The following is a 22,848-nucleotide window of genomic DNA, read 5'->3' as shown; positions in this document are numbered from 1 at the left end:
GATCAAGAATTGACAAATGGGACCTCAAAAAACTACAAAGTTTCTGTAAGGCAAAGAACACTGTCAAAAGGACAAAACAAGGACTCAAGAAGGTAGAACCCAGAGAACCAAATAACCCTATTAAAATGTGGGGTACAGAGCTAAACAAAGATTTTTCACATGAAGATCTTCGGATGGCTGAGAAGCCCCTTAAGAAATGTTTAACATCATTAATCATTAGGGAAATGCAAATCAAAACAACCCTGAGATTTCACCTCACACCAGTCAGAATGGCTAAGGTCAAAAAATCAGGAGACAGCAGGTGTTGGCGAGGATGTGGAGAAAGAACACTCCTCCACTCCCGGTGGGATTGCAAGATGGTGCAATCACTTTGGAAATCAGTCTGGAGGTTCCTCAGAAATCTGGGCATGACACTTCCGGAGGACCCTGCTATACCACTCCTGGGCATATACCCAGAGGATTCCTTGGCATGCAATAAGGACACATGCTCTACTATGTTCATAGCAGCCTTATCTGTAGTAGCCAGAAGCTGGAAAGAACCTAGGTGTCCCTCAATGGAGGAATGGATACAAAAAATGTGGTATATTTACACAATGGAGTACTATTCAGCCATTAGAAACAATGAATTCATGAAATTCTTAGACAAATGGATGGAGCTGGAGAACATCATACTAAGTGAGGTAACCCAGTCTCAAAAGATCAATCATGCATGGTATGCACTCACTGATAAGTGGGTATTAGCCTAGAAACTTTGAATACCCAAGACATAATCCACATATTAAATGATGTCCAAGAAGAACGGAGGAGTGGCCCCTGGTTCTGGAAAGACTCAGTGCAGCAGTATAGGGGAATTCCAGAACAGGGAAGTGGGAAGGGGTGGGGGGGGAAGGGGGGGGAAGAGCTTATGGGACTTTTGGGGAGTGGGGAGCCAGAAAAGGGGAAATCATTTGAAATGTAAATAAAGAATATATTGAATAAAAAAAATGTGAGTAAGCAAAAAAAAAAAAAAAGAAAGAAAAAGATTAAGAAATATAATTATTTTTTGAATACTGTAAGTTTTGTCTTGCTGGGGAGTTTATCAGCTCTGTTATTCTCATTAGTACTACTGCCCCTTCTATTAGCAATCTATGCTAAAATAAAACACAAATATTTTAGCTTCCAGAAAAAAAAAGTACAAAATAAACCTTAATGGAAATAAAAAACACTAAGCCAAAAAATTTTCTGAAGACCTATGGAAATTCTAACACAAATTTTTATCTTTATTTTTTTGAATCAAACTCATTTTATTAATTCTTTGATAAATACAGATTTAGTTGCACATTTTTAAAGGCACTAAATATAACAACAATCTTTGGAGGGATATTGATTTTTGATGAATTCACATTTTAATTTTTAAATACAACTTAATGTCTTATTACTAAATAAATTCAGTTTTAAAAGGAGCTGTTGTAATCTTACCAGGACTATTAAAAGCAGTAGCACATATATCAAATGTTATTTTTAAATATCTCCTGACATGGACTTGGTGTCTGTCTTGGGATTCTTATGATGATTTCTTCATATGTAGAAATGTGTTAATAATAAAAAGTAATTACTTCACCCTGTTCTTTTCTGAAGAGAGACGGAAAGGGAGTGGATCCAGATGGGCGGGGAGGTGGGAAGGAACTGGGAGGAGTGGAGAGAGGGGGAACTGTAATTAAGGGATATTATATGAGAAAAGAATCTATTTTTAGTAAGGGGGGGGGGCGAGGCTGGGGATGTAGCTCAGCAGGCAGTAGCCTGCCTAATGTGTGAAGTCAGGAGTCGGATTCTCTGTAAAGCGAGAAATAAAAAAGACAATTCCTATTCAACAATAAAGAATTACTTCATAGTTTCTTTGGGTGTACCTTAACACAAGTAAATAATTGAGATTATTTTTATAAAAAGGTACAAATTAGGGAGGATCTAAATTTACTCTATGAATATGGATTATGTAGGACCTTTCCAAATTTATTTTTTAACTTGAGTCCTTTTCAAAATCCCAAATGTTCACTTTATATGAAGTGACAAGCTAAACTGAAAATTCATATGAAATCTAAGTAAGCCAGAACAGCCTTACAGAAATCTGAGCAAGCTATGCTGCCTTGAAAGGGACCAGTACCAGAGAACTTACACTTGACCATTTGAAGATCCAATGCAAACCTACTATAATTAAGCCAGTATTGCCGTGTAGAAGAAAAGATATTTAGATCAATGGAATAGAATCTATAAGTTTAGATTCTTTGGGCAACTGATTCATCTACAAGAACTTAAGACACTTCAATTGAGAAAGGTCAGCAGACAACCAGATAGTCATATACATAATCCCATGAATTAGATCCCCCTTCCCATTACAAACATTAATCCAAAACAAATCAGAAAGCTGAGTGTAATGGTTCATTAATCCCCTGCAATCCCAGCACTTGGAAGACTAAGACAGGAGGATCCCTAGGAGTTTGGGACCAGCCTGGGCTTCAGCATATAACTGTCTTAAAAAAGCAAAAAACCAAAAGCAACAACAACCGTTTGTATACAATAGTCACTACAGCATACTTACAACTAAAACTCAGAAATAACCAGATATTAAATATAGAGTACAATAGAGTATGATTCTATTAATTATTTATTAAAAGGAGTGAAGGGAGGGCTGGAAATGCAGGTCTGTCGTGAGTGCGCACGCTCAGTGAGAGGAGGCAGTCATCAGCTTTGTATCAGCCCACTGATGGGAGTTTCCAGAGCCAGAGTCAATCAGTGATTGCCTATGGCTATGGAATAGAACAGGGATGTGGCAGACTGACTGATTATAAATGAATGATAGTGGGATTCTATGGGGCATGATGAAACTGTTCAAAACTAAAGATTGTGGGGGTTGTATAATTCTATGAATATGTTCAACATTACTGAATCATATATCTTAGATAAGGAGATTTTTATGGCACAGAAATTTCCTTTTACATAATCTTTATTAGCAAAAGATGTTTTTTAAAGATTATTTTACACACTATAGAGATGTGTGTGTGTGTGTGTGCACTGCACTTATGGCAATGTGTATCTGAGTACAAGCTCCTTCAGAGGCCAGGAGAGGGTATCAGACGCCTTCCGTGGTGGAGCTGGAGGTAAGGGCCGCTATGAGTTGTGTGTGCTGGATCTACAAGAGCAGTAAACACTTAACTACTAAGCCACCTTTCCAGCCCTAAATAAAGTTGTTGTTTTTTTTTTTTTTGCTTGTTTGTTTGTTTTTTTAAACTAAGGGGATTGGGTAGTGAGATCGCTTAGTGGATAAAAGTGCTTTTCTTATAACACACTGACTAGTTTAACGCCTTTCCTTTATACTGGTTACTTTTGACTTGTGTCCTAGCTGCCTCACAGGGTGAGTGACATGCTAGGCTTTATAGACAGATCTAGGGTGGATGTATTATTTTTTATCCCACACCATTCATTAACAAGTGTATTAGTAATCTATTGTATTATGAGCATCTTAATTCTTTTTTTTTTTTTACTTTAAAGATTTATTTATTATATGGAACTACACTGAAGCTATCTTCAGACCCTCCAGAAGAGGGCAGCAGATCTCATTACAGATGGTTGTGAGCCACTATGTGGTTGCTAGGGTTTGAACTCAGGACCTTTGGAAGAGCAGTCGGTGCTCTTAACTGCTGAGTCATCTCTCTAGCCAGATCATCTTAATTCTTGTACGCTTTTTAAAAGTCATGATTATTTCTCTATTGAAATTTTGATATTGGATAAAATGACTTGATAAATATAGGTTTTCTGTTTGTTTTGTTTTTTGAGACAGAGTTTCTCTGTGTAGCCCTGGCTATCCTATAACTTGCTCTGTAGACCAGAATGGCCGTGAACTCACAGATCCATTTACCTCTGACTCCTGAGTGCTGGGATTAAAGGCGTTCATATCATCTCAGGCTATAAACTTTATACTATTGAAGGAACTGATTTATAGTAAACAACAAATGTTCATTTTTTATTATCAGTTATTTTATTTTATTTTTGAGACATTGTCTCACTGTGTCACCCTGCTTGGCCTAGACACAAAGACTCAGATTAAGGGCATGTCCCCAACACAGGGCACTACACTAGTGTTCAATGTCCCAGGTTTGGCCTTCTAGGGCGCCTGCACTCATGCGCACACTGACACACACACAGATACACATAAGAAAAGTTAAAAAAATGTCAATCCTGGACATAACTTTCTTTTTTTAACCTTTAAGATTTGAGCTCTGCTGGGCGGTGGTGGCGCATGTCTGTAATCCCAGCACTCTGGGAGGCAGAGGCAGGCGGATTTCTGAGTTTGAGGCAAGCCTGGTCTACAGAGTGAGTTCCAGGACAGCCATGGCTACACAGAGAAACCCTGTCTCAACAAAACCAAATCCAAAAAAACCAAAAAAAAAAAAAAAAAAAAAATTTGAGCTCTATGTTTATGTGTTTTGCCTGCATGTTTGTGTCACATGTGTGCTGTACCTGTGGAAGCACAGGAGGGCATCAGACTTCTTGGGACTAGAGTTATATTACAGTAACCACCATCTGGGTACTGGGAATTAACTCCTGTCCTCTGCAAGAGCAGCCAGTGCTCTTAATCAGTGAGCCCATCTCTCCAGCTCACATAACTTTCAATAGATGTATTTTCTTTTTAAAAAAGCACAATTTTAACAAAAACATCTACTTAATGTATTGTCAGTAGACATTATATCTGATGGACTTTAATTTCCTTATTCAACAAAGTCCAGGACTGAAATTTGAAAACTGATTTTTTTTTTTAAAAACACTGTAGCACAGAAGAAGAAGAAGGAGGAGGAGGAGGAGGAGGAGGAAGAGGAGGAGGAGGAGGAGGAGGAGGAGGAGGAGGAGGAGAGAAGAAGAAGAAGAAGAAGAAGAAGAAGAAGAAGAAGAAGAAGAAGAAGAAGAAGAAGAAGAAGAAGAAGAAGAAGAAGAAGAAGAAGAAGAAGAAAAAGAAAAAGAAAAAGAAAAAAAGAAAGAAAAAGACTATGCCAGGAACCCTGACCTCTGGGACGTGTGAAATGTACAGTCCTACCCCAAATGAAAGACGAGTGACAATGGGAGGTTATGTCCTTGCTGCGGAGCTTCAGACACCACCAAACCCTGCACACTGTGTGAGTGAGGTGAAGAGTACTTCAGAAGCCACTCATTTAGGACAACTGGCTGCGTCCCCTTTAGGAAGCAAGGTGGGGCACATCAGATTCTTGGGAAGGAAGCCAAGAATATTACATTCTCAGAGTTGGGGTGAAGAAAAACACAACAGAAACAATGAAGTGCAGAGGGCTGTACCCCAAGGAGAGCAGGGAGAACAGGAGTGCCCCCGAGGGACGGGCCGGCCCATCCCTGGTGAGTCAGCAGTGCCAGCAGAATCCAATGGAACACACCTATCTGTGGCACACAGACTGCAGTCATGGCATGGGAATGATGGACGTGGGAAACACAGCCTGACAAGAGTGAGGCATGGCGGGAGCAACTGGGAGAAGGATGCACAGGTGAGCAAGAGAAAGACTAAGAAAAATTAAAGGCTGGGCACCTAATGTCTCCACGTGACGGATTCATATGTATAAACAGCGCTGTGCCTCTTTAGCTGAGACAGACTGCTGGTGATCTGTACAGGAATGCCGGGAAAAAACTGCCACTTCAGCACTGGCCATGGCCATCGTGTTTGGAAATGGCTAGATAAATACTCTCCTTTGTCCGTGCACCCATACTGGGCAGCTCACAACTGCAACTACAACTACATGACCCCCTCTTCTGGCCTCACAGGAACCCTTACACAAGGGTATACAACACACACACACACACACACACACAAACACACACACTTTAAAAAAAGAAATCCAATTAAAATACAACAAAACCAAACCAAACCAAAAAACTAGCAAAGGCTTTTATTGTATCACGAGACCTACCTCATGTACATAATCGCATTCTATGTTTATATATTTGGTTCTAGTTTTATGTACTCTGATTTTATTTCTAAGTTTTTATTTTTTAATTATACGTATGGGGGTGTTATGTGCAAGTGAGTGCAGGTTCCCCTAAGAGGCCAGAAGAAGGTGTTGGAGCCTCAGACAGTTGTGAGCTATACAATGTGAGTACTAGGAACTGAATTCAGGTCCTCTGGAATAGCAGCAAGTGGTCTTAACCACTGAACCATCTCTCCAATCTTCACTATAACTTCTATGGTGTACCCTGCATAAGCTAAGCCTTCTTGGACAATTTTTAGCTAGATGTACTTTAAAGTAAAAGTCTACTACTTGTCCTTAATTTCTGTTTTCAGGTAGCTCATGCCCTTCTTCTGAGCTATTTGTGTTAGACACTACTTCTTGAGCTGTATCTTTAGCTAGCATACGCTTTCACTCTGGGAAGTAAAGTTCAATCTAAGCTTCACTCCATGGGTTGTTTGTTTTGTTTATTGATTAAGGAATATAAAACAGGGTACTCAGATGTAAGAAAATGAATGAATTAGGTAAAACAAAGATTAGAAAAACTTCCTGAAGCTTATGATAGAAAACATTAACAAACAAAAACTATGTATATTGAGGGGGACAACTAAAAAGCATGGGACACTGCTTTGCTGTCCCCTGCACTCTGTAGGAAACTAGAGTGTTTTCACTTTGCTTCAACAACTTGTAGTAAAGTAATGTTGTACAAAGCCTCTGTGTAATCAAACTTCACTAATGAATGGTTAAAAAAAAACTCTGGATAAGCTGATAAAAATATAAGTGATGTGTCTAAACTACCTAGTAAACTTTTAGGTCGCCAGCAGTGTTTCTTTGAAGGGTGATGATTATCTACATCTAAAAACCATTTTCTCCAAGAGTATCGATTATCAAAAGACCCCAAAGCTGCTGAATGACAGCAGATGGTCCTGGACTTACCTTTCTTCTCTCCAGTGTAGGGCACATAGTCTTCCCGGTCTTTATGTTCCAACGCTTCCTTCTCTAGGTATGAGAGGAGCCGTTCCCTATCAAAGGGGCCTGTGGCAGACTTTGATGTCTGGTTCTTCTGCCGGAACCCTGCAGGCAGAAGGGCATTCTGCCAAAGAGAATGAGTCAGCCATTATGACCACCAAACCACCATGAATGCCAATACTATATGCTTCTATAGGTTTCCCATGCAAGAAGGATCAAGAATAGCATGATACAGGGGGTACATTAAATACCCCCTTACAGGATTTTAGGACAGTCATGTGAGATGTACTACAGTAAGTTTTTCTTTTTATTTAAACCCTGAGGTACTGATTTCGGGTGTGGGGGAATACATGTGCCATGGCACGTAAGTAGAGATCGGGGGACAACATTTAGGAGTTGATTCCCTCCTTCCACTGGGATCTCACACAGCTTGTCAGACGTACTGATAACTGCCCTATTACTGAGCCATTTTACTGGCCTAGAAGTCTTTGTTTGCGAGACAGGGTTTCTCTGTGTAACCCTGGCTGTCCTGAAATTCACTAGGTAGACCAGACTGGCCTTGAATTCAGAGATTCATCTATCTCTGCCTCCCAAGTGCTGGGATAACAAGGGTATGCCCTTGCTGCCGGCAAGTAGGTAAGTAAGTATGTATGTAAGTATGTATGTATGTATGTATGTATGTATGTATGTGTGTGTGTGTATACACACATACATACATATATATTTTAAGTAGGCAGAATTCACTTATATTATTATTAAAAATAGGCACCTGCATATTTTCTTCAGATAGTATCCCACTAGAAGGAAACAGCCACGAACATTTTGTTTTTGTTTTTTGGTTTTTTTATTTTGAAACAGGCTCTTGACATACCATCATGGCTGGCTTGGCACTCAGTGTGGACCATGCTGCCATAGCCTGCCATGATCCTTCTTGCTGCATCCTTCCAAGTACTGGAATTATAGGAATGAGCCATCTGGCCTGCTTTCACCCTTTAATTTCTAAGTGTACATGAATTATTATTTTTCCAGGTATGATTTTTTTAATTTATGCTGATATTTACATTAGAGTTGATCTTTGTTTTCTCCAAGGATTATTAAGGAAAAAGTTCTCCTAGCTTGGCTTCTATTCTAGCATTCAGGAAGCTGAAGCAGGGGTAGGAAATTTTAATGTTCTAACAATAGCAACAACAATTTTTTTAGTACTTAATAACTGACCAGTAAATATGTACATGAACTAATTCTATCACAAAAGAATTTCAAACTACTACATGTTATCTCTTTGTAATGGCTTCTATTTGATCAGAGCCCTTATCAAAATAAAAACATGCACAGTCCAACCTTAAGACTATTTACTTGATTTAAATGTAGTACCAAAGTGTTTACTGTGTACGCGTGCGTGTACACATGAGTATGAGTGTATGGTGCATGCGTGTACACGTGAGTATGAGTGTATGGTGCATGCGTGTACACATGAGTATGAGTGTATGGTGCATGCGTGTACACGTGAGTATGAGTGTATGGTGCATGCGTGTACACATGAGTATTAGTGTATGGTAGGAACAAGGACTGCGTCCTGAGACACAGAAGAGCCACGTCCTCTAGTGTCCACACAGCACGGCCTTGGGCTTAGTGTAGAACACAAGCCTGAGTGGAGGTAGAGGAGGGACCCTAAGGGAGTGCAGTCTGAGGGAATGTGTGTATTGACACAGGCAGGGCCATGACAAGGACCCCACCCCCACCCCAAGGCTTAAACCATGGAAAAAATGGTAAAGCCTTCTCCTTGGGGGTGAGGCTAGAAAGAAAATGGTGAGCTTTTCCCTTCTAGTCCAAGTCTGGAGGTTGACAATGTCTACAAAATGTCCACCACCGTTTTTTCTCCCTGGATATTCGCAGCCTGAAGAATGTTCTACTGAGACTAGATGCTGTTAAACATTCAGTAATGGACTTGACAGCCCCTCACAAAAGTCACTGGCCCAAGTTTAAAACTCCAGGCTAGTCAGTTTCTTACATGCTTTTCTACATCTTAAACCATTTTATTTAAATTGGCCTCACTGACTACTGCCAAATATATTGTTGACAGCTCTGTTATTTTGAGTAATCCCTCAGACTTAGGTATGAAAAGTTTTTCTTGTAATAGTAATTATGGTCAAAGAACTTGACCTGTGATAGACATATTGCTTAGCAACAAGAACATTTTTTTTTTTTTTGGTTGTTTTGAGACAGGGTTACTCTGTGTAGCCCTGGCTGTCCTGGAACTCACTCTGTAGACCAGGCTGGCCTCAAACTCAGAAATCCTCCTGCCTCTGCCTCCCAAATGCTGGGATTACAGGCGTGCGTCACCGCCTGGCTAACAAGAACAATTATATAAAGCACATTTTAGCATGCTTGAGGCCTTGAATTTAATTCTCAGTACCACTCCTTTCCCTAAAAGCTCACAACACTTCAATTCTTAAAGGACACAGAAAGCCAATGTGCTTTCAAGAAAAGTAATCAAGCTTTGCAAATAACTACTACCTTGAGGTTCTTCCTTGCTCTCTGCTCCTTCTTGAGTCACATTGCAAAGATTAAATTGTCTGCATTAGCCTTGTGCAGCCTATGAAACACGTAACAACCGCTTGGCAAATTAAGACAAGTATACATCTACACTGTCCTTGACTTAGCAATGGTTCACTCTAAGATAGTGTAAAAGTGCACCAAACAATCATTTTGGTTTTCATTATCAGTATAGCACATAAGTTAACTTCTATGAAGTAATAACTACTTTGTTTTACAAACCAGGCTTACCAGTCAGTGGTGGCGCAAGCCTTTAATCCCAGCACCTGGGAGGCAGAGGCAGGGGGATTTCTGAGTTTGAGGCCAGCCTGGTCTATAGAGTGAGTTCCAGGACAGTCAGGGCTACACAGAGAAACCCTATCTCGAAAAACAAACAAACAGAAAAAAAACAAAACAAATCAGGCTTTACATTAGATGATTTTGTACAAATGTAGGCTTATTTATGTGTTCTGAGCACATTTAAGGTAGGCTAGGTAAAACTATGATGTTAACAGGCTAGATATTAAGGGCATTTCCATGTATAATATTTGTAACTCAGGATGGATTTATCGGAGACATAAGACCATTGTTGAAAAATATCCATGTTCAGATCTGCTCCTTAGATCTGTTCTACCAATGCTAATAACAGGCCATTTGGTCGACCTTTCTCAAGTACCATTATAATTAGGTTTAGGCCACTAAGAACATTCTTAGAGGCACAGTATACTGGTGCCAGCCTGGTACTCTGAAGAGAAACAGAGTAGTATAAATTAAAGGGCTAATTAGCTAATACCAATTTCAATTACAAAAAGGGAAGTTTGTAGTGGAGAAAAAAAATTTTGTGTAGACATTTAATGATAGTTTATAGTGCCTGTGTCATAAGATGTGGAATAGATATGGGGACCTGGAGAAGCAGCAAATGCTAGTTCATCTGGACGGAAAGCGGGTGAAGGGTATGGGAGAAAGCCAGAGAAAGCAAGCTGGTTAGCCGGAGCTGCTGAGTGAGGCGGTCTCGAAGGCTACTGCTTCTCCTCTTTGGTTAGCACCAACCTCGGGGTCCAGATCCTCCAGGACAGTCTCCAACTGCTTCAGCTCTGATTCCGACAGCTTGCCAAGGAGCTCATCCTCGTCCAGGTCCTTGTACTCCCCCAAGTCTTTCCGGAAGGACAGTGCCATGGCGCAGTGCAGTCACTCGCTATGCCCACCGCTTCTAATGGCTATGGAGAGAAAAAGAAAACCACTTTACAAATGCATCTACTGCGGGGAAAGGGAAGTGCTGGTCCGTGCGTCCTACATCCTTGGTCACATCATCTGCTGTTCTCACCTACAGACCACTCATGCCTTCACTACTGTCTCTGCAGGAAAATAATCAAGTGGGAAAAAGGAAGTGAAGATGAAAAACATTAAAACAATTACTTGGTAGAATGTACAATACCTGATGACTGAATTTTACTAGCAAAATGAAGTTTTTTTTTTTTTTTTCAAAAATAAATTTCTGTGACATCAATTTATCCTAATGGAGAACATTTGTTTTACTACAAACTATTCAGGAGAACAGTATGACATAATATCAACATAGGAAAATAGCAGTATGTCTCACAGGAAGGGATAGTAGTCCCTTGCCTTTGGGAAATTTGTTTCAAAAAGATTATTTTAGAAGCCGGGAGAAATGGCTCAGCAGTTAAGAATACTTCCTGCAGAGGGTTTTTGGTCCATTCCCAGCATCCACATGGAATGGCTCAAACTGTAACTCATTCTAGAAGTTCTGACACTCTCTCTGGTGTCCAAGGGTCCTAACACACATGTGATACACATACATACATGTAGACACTCACAGGTACACATAAACTAAAAACAAGAGAATCTTCTAAAAACAGTTTCAAAGGAAAACATTATTTTCCTATTATTAGGTTGTTTAAGTTTTTTGTTTTGTTTTTTGACAAGGTCTCTCAATATAGCCCAGGCTAACCAGGAACTTACTCCATAGTCCAAGATAGCCTTGCCTTCAAGGTGAACCTTCTGCTAGAAACCTTCAAGGTGACCTTGTGAATGCTAGAAACACAGGTGTATGCTACCACAACCAGCAGAAAAGAAGTTCTAAAGAACAACAAAAAGGCATTCTGAAAACATAGTATTAAAACACACTGGGCTGTGCCGCCCGGGAGTTGGCAGTATGGTCAAGAAGGGCTGACTACAGCAAAGGTTCCTCATTTTGTCAGTGTGGGTGGCTCTACCTGACAACAGAGCTAGGTGCAGCAGCTACACGTACAGCATACAGCAGGACTACTCTGTAGGAAAGGACACTGAAAACGCGCTGCAACAAAAAACGGGGAGCAGGCAGTCAAGTGCTTCCACCATATGCAGTGTTCACACGGCCTAGAGATGGTGCTAGGGCTCATGGCTGGCCTAAGCTTTAATTGGCTGTGAAATGAACAGTTCCTCAGGGCTGATGTTTAGCCTTTGCTACCTTTTCTTCCAAGAGTTCCCAGCTTAATATTTTGCTGGTATATCTTCCTCCGCAAATTCATTACAGACCTTTTTGTCTCATGTATGGAAAGTAAGTTTACCCCAAGAGCCTGACAACCACTGATTTTACTAGCAACCTCCTAAGGCTGATGATAAGCAAATGGGCAGTATTCATTTCTGTAGATGTTACACCGCAGCCATTTTGTGTAGCTATCGAACACAGGCCTGGGGTATGCTGGTTTAATTGCAATTCCTCTGGGCTAGCAGTTATTCTGGAGTTTTTTCCCCTTCTTCATGTAGCACAAGCTGAAGATCCTCCTGCTTTAGCCTACCTTATGCTGCGATTATAGATGTGTGCTCTGTGTCTAGATTGCTTTTTGTTGTTATTATGTTTGGTTCTTGGCAAACATCATTGTTAAGCAACTCCCACTTTGTACTTCCAACTTTAAGACCACAGCTGGCTTGGATTTATTTATTTATTTATTTATTTACAATCGACCCAGGGCCTGTGAATGCTACCCAAGCGCCCTACTGCTGAATGACAGAGATATCTTCCAAAGTTCTTTAGATTGAGATATCAGAATGTAGCCACATACATCAAGATCCACTGTCCAGAGCTGTACCCTACTTTCCTGATTGACAAGCCAAGCATAAGCACGGGCTTGGTAAGAACCTATAGTTTTCATTTCTGATAAGTTCCCACAACTTTCAAATCTATTAACCATAAAATATTCCACTATTATGGAACTGCACTATTATGGTTATGCACGATTCCATCCTGTGAACATTTGAGCTCCTAGCAGTCTTTCGCCTCAGTTTCTTTGCTATGATAAATAATCTACCTCTTTTCCTGGTATAGACGGACAATTCCTCTTTGTCTCAAACCCAGGAATGGAACTGCTTCAGGAAGGCAATTCCAAACTATGCTTGAAGTGACTGGGCCAATTTACATTTCTAAAAGATTCCATACATGACAATTCACAGGCTCCAGTTTGTTTTCAATATTATCAGAGTTTTAATTTTTGGCATTCTGTCATATGTGGAATGGTATTTCACCATGGCTTTAATGTGCACTGTGATAGAGTAGGACACGGTTATGCACTGTTTGACTTGTTCAATGGCGTTCCTTTTTTCTTTGGATAACCTATTGCTCATTTTTTATTTTTATTGAATGTAATCTTCAATATCATTTCAAATGCTAAAATCTTTCCTCTTTCCCCCCTCCTCAAAAACCCCCAACCCCTCCTTCCATCCTCTATCTCCAAGTATATGCTCCTCCACCCGATCCACTCCCCCCCCCCCCATTTCCCTTTGTTGGGGCATCTATAGAGCTTTCGCCTGACCAAGAACCACTCCTTCCACTGACGCCCGACAAGGCATTCCTCTGCCACATTTTTGGCTGGACACTTCATTTTTTATAAACACATTGGTGTGTGTGTGTGTGTGTGTGTGTGAGAGAGAGAGAGAGAGAGAGAGAGAGAGAGAGAGAGAGAGAGATGTGCTTGCCCCCATGGATGTATGCTACAATGTGTATGCAGGTATGCATGTACATGCAGGTCAAGGTCAAAGGTTAATGTGCAGTGTGTTTCCTTGATCTCTCCACCTTTTGATTTTTTTTTTTTGAGACATTTCATAAACCAAACATCCCCTGAATTCTACTGAAGTTCAATGTTTAGGCTACACTGACTGGCCACTGAGCTGCTGGGATCCATTTGTCCCTCCACTCCCCCAGTGGGCACTGGAGGCCATCACAGGCACTCACCATCATGCTGAGTGAGCTCTGTATTTGTGTTCTATGACTCTGAACTCAGATCTCCACACTGACAGGACAGGCACTTTTATTTTCTCAGCTACTGCCCTACTCCAGTGCTCTTCTGAAAGGAATCTTTAATTTATTCTAGATATTAATCTTTGTTATCAAGTTAAATCTAACAACTCTTTCATTTTCTATTTTCTGATCAATTTTCCCTACTCCATCTTCTCCCTGATCCTCACCACCCATCCAACTCCACATCTTCTTTCTCTCTTTAGAAAACAACTGAGCAAATAACAAAGCAAACCAACTAGAATAATGATGATGATGACAGTAATAATAATACTGCTAGGAAAAAACACAAGAAACACACATACAAATAAAACTCATAAAAATATAAATTTAGGAATTATTTCATACAAGCAAAACACCAGTAAGATAAAGAAAACCCCAAGAAACCAACATGAGACAAAAATTCCAAACCAAACCAAATCAAAACTAAACCAGAAACCTACCAAAACGTCACTGAGTTCATTTTGCGTTGGCCATCTACTTGCTTGGCATGGAGCCTGCCCTCCACTGTGGTTTGTGGACCCAGTGAGACACCATTGTAGAAAACTGTTTTTTCCTTTGCAAGTGGTTCTCAATTGGAGATAGCCTCTTCTGGTTAGGAAGCAGGGGCAGGAGCGCATATCTACTTCTCCTCTCATCTCCGGTATGTCTGTCTGGAACCTGTGCAGGCCCTGTGCATGCTGCAGTCTCTGAGTTCATATGTGAGTCAGTTTTGTTGTGTCTGGAAGACACGGTTTCCTTGGTGTCATCCACCCCCTCTGGCTCTTACAACCTTTCCACCTCCTCTTCTCTTTTGCACAGCTCCCTGAGCCCTGGGGGCAGGGATTTAATGAAGACATTTAGGACTGAATGTTCTAGAGTCTCTCCCCCTTTGCATACTGTGCAGTTGTGGATCTCTGTATTCATCCCCATGTCCTGTCTGAGGAAGCGTCTCTGAAGATGGCTGAGCAAGTCTCTGATCCACTGGGCTGGCTAGTTTTATATCAACTTGACAAAGGCTAGAGTCATCTGAAAGGAGGGACTCTCAGTTGAGGAAATACCTTCATTAGACCCAGCTATAAGGCACTTTCCTAATTAGTGATTAATGGAAGAATACCTGGCTCACTGTCGGTAGTGCCATCCCTGAACTGGTAGTCCTGGGTCCTATAAGAGCAAGCTGAGCAAGCCAGTAAGCAACACTCTCAACAGCCCTGCTTGAGTTCCTGTTCTGACTTCATTCAATGAAGAATAGTGATATGGAAATGCAAGCCACTCCAGTAGCTCCTATCCTCTTCAGTAGCTTCTGGTCATGGTGTTTCATCACAGCAATAGTGACCCAGAAGTATGAAGTATGACACAGTGTCATTAGGAGTCACTTTATTGATGTGTTCCTTCAGTAAAGCAATATTATTTGGTTTTCCCCCCAGGCCCATGGCCTATTTAGTTTCAGGTTCTTAGTCACCCAAGCTGTGTCAGGCATGGGTTCCATGCACTTCAGGAAGTGGTCTTAAATCCAATCAGACAGCCAATGGTCACTCTCACAGTGTTTGTGCCAAAGGTGCACCAGTGTGCCATACAGGAACATACTGTCGTAGATCCCAGGTCTGTAGTTGTGTTCTTACTACTGTTTGTGTGTAATGGGGAACATGTTTCTATGGCTTTCACTTCCGCTTATTATTCCTTTTCAAAACAGTATAAGTCATTTCCTTGTAATTCAGATTCTGGAATTTATGTCAAGATGAAAGAACTTCCAGCTAATATAGTCAACTTTTATAGAAACTTCAATTCTGCTTCGGCAAAGTGTTAACATCTAGTATTCATGGTACTTAACGTCACTCAGAACTCACATCTGCACTTTCTTTTGTCCGTGTTCCCACTCTTAGTGTCCCCACATGGCTGTGTCCCCACCTGGCTGTATGCACTCCCTCAGCTTTCCTTTACTGAGAAGCATCTCTCTGCATATGGACAGTGTTCCAGGGCAGCAGTTCAGAGCCGCTTTGGGAACAGCTTTCTTTTGCTTCTGTTCTGAGGATGACAATATATCTATCTCTTGCCTGTCCTCTGAGAACACTTTATTAGAAGAGAACAAATTCTGAATGACAAGGAGGTAAAACCAAAATGGTGGACATGTGCAAGGACTAAAGAACATATTCAGTGCAATGAGCCACGCACAGAAAGTCAAACACTGTAGGTTCTCACACATAAGTAGAAGTTAAAAAGTTAATGTCACAGACATTGAGTAGCTGCTTCTACAGGCTAGGAAGGCTGTGCCTGGGAGCATGGCTAATGAGCACTAAACCACAACTAGATGAGACTACGTTTTTGTGTTTTACTGCAGGGGCTTGAATCTGGTTGTTTTTATAAATGTAATTGGAACAGTTACATTATTCACGGGCATATATTGTCTATCCCTGGTTCGTGTGGCACAATGGGAGAAATGAATAATTACAGCGGTCTGCAGAGCCTAAAACATTTGTTATTGGCCCTTCACAGAATAAAAGCTGCCAACTCTTTGAGAAAAGTGCAAATTCCTCAGCACAAAATATTGTTTACAAACTGGTTTAGCCAGCTTTCCTGCATTATCTCCAGCTGTTCCCTATCACAATACCCTGGCTCTAAAAAGAGCACAGACTCTTAGATCCCCACAGCCCTGCCACCATGCTCTGTCTCCAGAAGAAATACACTCTTTAACCACATCTGCTTTCTTACCTGAAGCCCTATACATTCAAGGCCTTACTGGATGTCATAATCATAATATCCCTAGAAATTTTCTGAGGCTCCATCCTTACACACTACAATCTCATTTATCTGCACTTGCCCCCACACAGTCTATGTAAGGTTTGAGGATACAAGAAAGTGTGTGAGGATCTAGGAAGGTGTCTTGAGGTTGGTAAATGTGAGTTATGAAGGTTGGAAGTCATGAAAACCTTGAATGTTAACGAAAGTGAGTTAAGGGACATGGGAGGAAGGAAAATGCTTCAGATCTCTTCACCTCCCTGTGCTGCGGTTGTGGTGAGACTTCAAAGTTCAGAGCTTTGTCAGGAAACAGTGGTAATATTAACACATCCAAAATGTATCTCATTTTGTAAACTTAAAAAGATACTTATAAGCTTCAGGGCATCCACTCGAATCCATTTCACACACATGCACAAACACACCCCTCTATTTGTCCGAGCATCCTGCTAAATTCAGGTGTTTCCTAGAACCTGCATCTTGGACAGCTCCAAAAAGTTGCTAGCCCAGATAGTCCCACAGCTTGACCACAGTAAATCAGCCTGCTCTTCCCAGACTTGGCCAGCGCGCCAGCTTTTTGCTTCTCTCCATCCCCAGTAAAAGCACCCCAATGTCAGCAGTAAGTAGTCATAGATTATTCCACTACCCCTTATTCATATATTATCCAGAAAGCTAGAATGCTGGGATTCAGATGGAGGACAAGAGGCTGAGGTGCATATTTAACACCGCCTCCAGGTTCTCCCAGCATCCCTCATGACATGGCAAGCATACCGCGCCCTGCCCTGAACTTTCCAGCCCCCCAGAAGCTCTTCCCTATATAAAGCAGACATTTTGGTCTCTTTTGCTCTCTTCTCTCTGTGTTTGCACTTTCTCTCTTTCTTCCCGCTCCCCACATTCCTCTATGTACCATCCCAAGACGACTCGCCCTAGAGCCACTTCTCAATAAACCTGTCTTCATATACTCTAATCTGGCAGAGAATAACTTTCCAGTCTACTCTGGCTTCCATGGATAAACTGTTCATAACCTTATATATAGCTAATTGTGCTCCTTCTAAGCAGATACCATCCACAAACAGTTCTGTTGTTGCTGCTGGTGGTGTTGTTTCCTCTGGTTTAAAAATAGGGTATTATATAGCCTGAGTTGGCCTTGATCTCAAAAGATCCTCCTGCCTCAGCCTCTAATGCTGGCCAATCAACAGCAATTCAGTTTTAGTAAACATCAGTGAACACTAGGATACATTTTCTCCCTTAGAAGAGAGTTTATACACTACATAAGGAGATAAGATAGATGGCTCAGTGAGTCAGGACATTTGGCATTAAGCCTGAGGACCTGAGTCTCACCCTAGCACTCACAAGTTGAGGGAAACAATGATTCCAGACAGCTGTTCTTTGGCTTCTACAACATACATCCCCTCCACAAACAAACATTATTGTACCTAACTCATATCTACTTATTTTCTCCAAGCTTGTTTTTATAGAGGAAGGTCTTAACACAGATTATGCTATAAAAGCAGCTGTGGAGTTACATGATTCAGAGATACAGCCTCTCAATATATGAGCTGTTAATCTTCATTCCATCATCATTTCTATAGGGTAGGCTTGAGTTTCCAGGCTCTTCTATATGTTCTCTTTGCATACCCATGATCCTGCAGTTCTCTGGTTAAACCTCTATAGTCATAAACAGACTTATGTTGCCCTTCTGTAGCCACACCCGCTGACCTCTCTCATACCCAGCAACCGCTCTGACCTGTTTCTAAAATTGTGACATTTCAAAGATATATGCAGATGGTTGTGGTAGCTCGTGCTTGCAATCCAGCATTCCAGAAACAAACAAAGGGGGATTTCTACAAGTTTAGGGCCAGCCTGGTCTACAAAGCTCTGGAGCAGCCAGGGTTACATAAAGAGATTGTTTTAAAACAACAAAAAAAGTTGAACCATAAATAGTTTTGAGATTAGCTTTTGTCACCAAATATAAATTCCTAGGAATTTGTCCAAGTTACTTTATTAGTAGTCTGTCCTCTGCTATAGTTCATAGTAATGTTATATATGTGCCACTACTATTCAGATATGATAGTCATCTGGAAATCAAATGCAGGGCCTGTGCATGCTATACAAGTACCCCACACTAGCCACACCTCCAGCACCCAATTCTCTGTCTTGACTTATAACGAATAAGGAGGTCACGAAGGTCCATGCACATGCTTTTGTGTGACCATAACTAGTAGCATTAATCTGCACGGCCTATTATATTATATCTAATAGCATCAAATCTTAATAAAAATAAAGGCCAAGTGGTCCTTACAGGGGTCCACAAGGACTCAGAAGATACCTTAAGCCTCACTCATCTCTAACCATTCACCTCTTAACTCAAAAAGCTCCACTAATTCTGATCTGATCGCTCTTCCTCCAGCAAACCAGGCACACTTCTGCCTCAGTGCCTCTGTGCCTAAGTGTTCCTGTACCTGGAGTTCTCTATACTCAAGTGGCCTGTCCTGCTGAGAACTATTTATGACTGCTTCTTACAAAATAGCAGTCCTTACAGGTCCCTACTACTATGTTTTCTTTTGCTGTGTTCCCTCCTTCTGTTATAATCAGGCATTGTACATTACCGATTCCTGTCTAGTCTGTTACTGAACTCTAACTACAGTCAGGCAAGGACTTTGCTATCCCTGACACAGAGAAAAAAGCAAGACACACACTAAGGACTAAAATGCAGCAAATTAACCTCAAAGTTGCAAGTAATAGCCCCAAAGTCACTTAATCCACAATTGTCAAAATTATTGGAATAGTAACCTTGTAACTTTATATGACAGTAATTCTAGGGTGTCTCTCCATTATTTCATTTTTCATTTTTCAACACTATAGATCACTAACTGGCCTAGAACTTGCTATGTAGACCAGGTTAGCCTTGAACTCACAGATGCCTGCCTCTGCCTCCCAGGCAGAGATAAAAACGTGTACACACCTAGTTTTGGGGGCACTTCTGTTTGTTTGTTTGAGACAGGGTATGACTTTGAATCCCCTGGCTGGCCTGGAATAATCTGTATCATTTTAAAATATTTTATTTAAAAAATAAAAAAAGGGAGCCAGTGAAGTGGGCGACACATGCCTCCAATCACCTACCTGAAATTGATTCATTTCCTCACGGTAAAAGAAAATCAACTACCGAAAGTTGTCTTCTGACCTCACCTGCATGCATGGGTCTCCCCCAACACACACAAACTTAAAAAACCAACAAAACAAAAATTAAACAATTAAAGCACAGTCCAGCCTGTTCTCCCACTGCCACATCCCAAGTTGAGTTGTTAAAACTGAGATCTTTAGATTCCAGAAGCATAAGGGGAAAAGAACAAAATCGGAAGTTACTGGGCAGCCCAGCAAACCTGTTAGGGCCAGAACACAGAGCTTTAATTAGACGGAGGTTACAGAGGGCAAGGGCAGCCTCGCTGCAGAAAGCAGCCAGACCACTTCAGCCATTGTTACAAGAAAATACTTCAACAGGTTACTCACAGCACTTCAAAAGCAATCTGCCAGGGTGAACCCGAGAGACTCTGGGGCCCCAGATACTCACTGTGTGAGTAAGATACTCGCTGTCATGGTTCACTGCTGCAACCACTCCCACTGCATCTTGGTGGAGTCATGGCAACAGATGAGAAGAAGCAAGGTGAGAGAAGAAGACATCTGGGACCCAGAGATGAGTGACAGCGCATGCTCAGTCTTAATCCCAGTGTTCGTACTCCGCTTAACTTAAAAAGCCTTCTGCCAGCTATCCCACAAACCAAACCGTGCTCAGCATAAATAAATGGCTAACTGCTCCAAGTGCATAATGGGGAGATTAATCTGTTTCCTTGTTTTTTCCCTTTCTCTCCCAAAGGAGAAGTATAGCTATGACTCATTCTTCCTTCTGCAATAATGTTCTTACTCTACCAAGTTAATAAAAATTGAACTACTTACAAAAATCCTAAAACTAGGCCAGGCCTAAGAGTGAGCTGAGCACCATGTAGTGGACAAAGCAGTGCCTCTCTCAGCTCTGTCCCTCATGACTTTCCTGGACTGCAATGTTTTTCTCTTTCTTTATTGCTTTATTTTGAGATTGAGCATGAATTGTTAAGCACTCATTTTTCAGTCCATCCTCAAATCAATGCATACATTTATTAAAGGCCTACCGAGTTTCATGTGTTTGGGAGGGGGCTTGACTGTCAGGACATGGACAGGAAAAGGCCTATGGGTACAAGAGGAAAGGTCTTAAAGAATTATATAGAACACATTCTTCTTTTCTCTCTGAACTTTAGAAATGTTTCTCAAAATGACTTTAAAAGCTCATAAGGATCCAAGAAAAGACACAGGCTGCGATATTCAACAGTTCCTTAAGGTTGGGTCTAAGTACAGACACAGCACTCATTTTCTGTTGAATTCACAACAGCGGTGATCAGCAAATTGTGAATAAGTAGCGCAGCAAACTCGATTCTGCCCTGGGCAGGAGGCAGGGCCCCTCCTTGTCCATTTCTTCTCACAGCCACAGGTAAGCAGAGCGCCATCTTCTAGCAACACTGTATACCAACAATGATGCCACCGTGAAGAGTAAGGAGTGCATCACTGCTCAGATGAAAACCAAGTGTCCCTAAATGAGGAAACTGTACCGAGAAGAACCATTCTCAACATAACTGCCATCATAACTGTAATACTTGCAGGCTTGCTGGTTAACAGTTAATAAGAGGTATTCTAAATGAAAGCTGTCCCCAGATTTTAGATAAACAAATCAGATGATGAATCAGATAAGGTTTTTGGTAAAGTATGGGAGAAAATGCTTTTAGAGCCTGCTAAAACTAATGTAAACCACCAAAATAAGCCCACATAAAAAAGGATATTTTTATATGAAGATTTCACAAATAAATTTGGGTGTGGTGGTGCATCCCAGTAATCTTAGCACTTTAAGGTCAGCTTGGGCTGTATAAGACACTGTCTTTTTTTTTTTAAAGAGTTATTTATTTATTATATGTAAATACACTGTAGCTATCTTCAGACACTCCAGAAGAGGGAATCAGATCTCAGTACAGATGGTTGTGAGCCAGTCAGGCTCTTAACCGCTGAGCCATCTCTCCAGTCCCCTATAAGACACTGTCTTAAGCCAAAACAAAAACCAAGAAGTTTCCCAATCAGTGACTGTAAAACAAATGCAATGAACACATATTGTCTTTTGGAGGGAACAGTGAAAAAAGAGCTCACTCTATAGTGCTGGCTGGCCCGCAACTATGTAGACTAGCCTAAGTTTGCAGTGATCCTCCTGCCTCTGTTTCCCAAGTTCTCCGATCACAGGCATGTACCACAACACAGGTAAAGTTTTTTTGTTTCTTTGTTTTTTGAAACAAGATCTTAGAGAGTCCTCCTGCCTCCACCTCCTAAATTCCAGGATTATAGGTATGCATAATATTACTTATACTAATTACACAATAACGGATGAACTTGGCCAGAACATTAAACCACACAGACACACACCTGAAAGCTTTTTTTTCCCCATTTGAAAATGTTTTATATGGGAGCTAGAGAGACAGCACAGCAGTTAAGAGCACTTGTTGCCAGTTCAGATAATTCTGTTGAATTCCCAGAACCCATGTGGTAGCTCACAACCATCTGTAACTGCAGTTCCAGGGACTCTTACCCTCTTTTCTGGCCTCCTTACACATAGGATAAATACAATGTTAACTGGTATGTCTGTGTGCCACATGTGTGCCTGGTGACTGCAGAGGCCCCAAAAGGCATCTTACTTCTTGAGACTAGAGTTATAGATAGTTGTGAGCTGCCATGTGGGTGCTGGAAATCTAACCCAGGTCCTCTGGAGGAGCAGTCATGTTCTTAACCCTTGAGCTCTCTCCAGCCCTAAAATAAAGTTCTTAGTTTTCCCTTACTTGATTCTAGTACTTTTCATTCTTTTGGACCAGATTTAAATTTTTTCTTTCTAATAAAATTCTATTCTTCCCCCTTGAGCAGAGGTGGGCCTTACTACATCATAATTGGGATAAAATGGTATATTTATAAAACATAATGGAAAAACCTTCAATTTAAAAAATATTTTTAAGAAGTTTTCAAAGTAATCTGAGCACATTCCTCAAAGCCCCTTTCTGTGCCTTTATTTTCTGCCTACTTGAATATCTCGAAGCTCTTACCTGAGATCTGTAACAAACTATGGCAAATTTAAGTGTTTAGTAGAGTTTAAATATCACAAAAAGAGGGGGGGGGGAAGCTCCAGGGGAATCCAGAATCCTTTAGAAGAAAAAAGCCTAATGGGCTGGTCTGACTCTTAGCACCTTCCAGGCCACTCATAATTGCCTGTGACTCCAGCTCAGGAGGGGTCCCATACCTTTAGCC

At 41.1% G+C, this 22,848-nt stretch overlaps 1 protein-coding gene across 1 annotated transcript in view; it reads right to left on the bottom strand.

Annotated features, from left to right (window-relative positions):
• The window catches only part of Tmod3 (tropomodulin 3), a 61,777-nt gene that overhangs the window by 24,259 nt on the left and 14,670 nt on the right, over positions 1 to 22,848 (bottom strand). Inside the window, exons 2-3 of the mRNA XM_052187798.1 lie at positions 10,530 to 10,696; positions 6,915 to 7,071 (exon numbers count right to left, since the gene is read on the bottom strand). Coding sequence (XP_052043758.1) covers positions 6,915 to 7,071; positions 10,530 to 10,655 — 283 coding nt within the window. The 5' untranslated portion in view covers positions 10,656 to 10,696. The remainder of the gene's footprint in view (positions 1 to 6,914; positions 7,072 to 10,529; positions 10,697 to 22,848) is intronic.

Source organism: Apodemus sylvaticus, chromosome 7 (genome assembly GCF_947179515.1).
Source record: "Apodemus sylvaticus chromosome 7, mApoSyl1.1, whole genome shotgun sequence".
In the NCBI taxonomy this organism is placed as follows: Eukaryota; Metazoa; Chordata; class Mammalia; order Rodentia; family Muridae; genus Apodemus; species Apodemus sylvaticus.
Note: the sequence above shows the minus strand (reverse complement) of the source record. Positions and strands in the feature narration are given on the sequence as shown.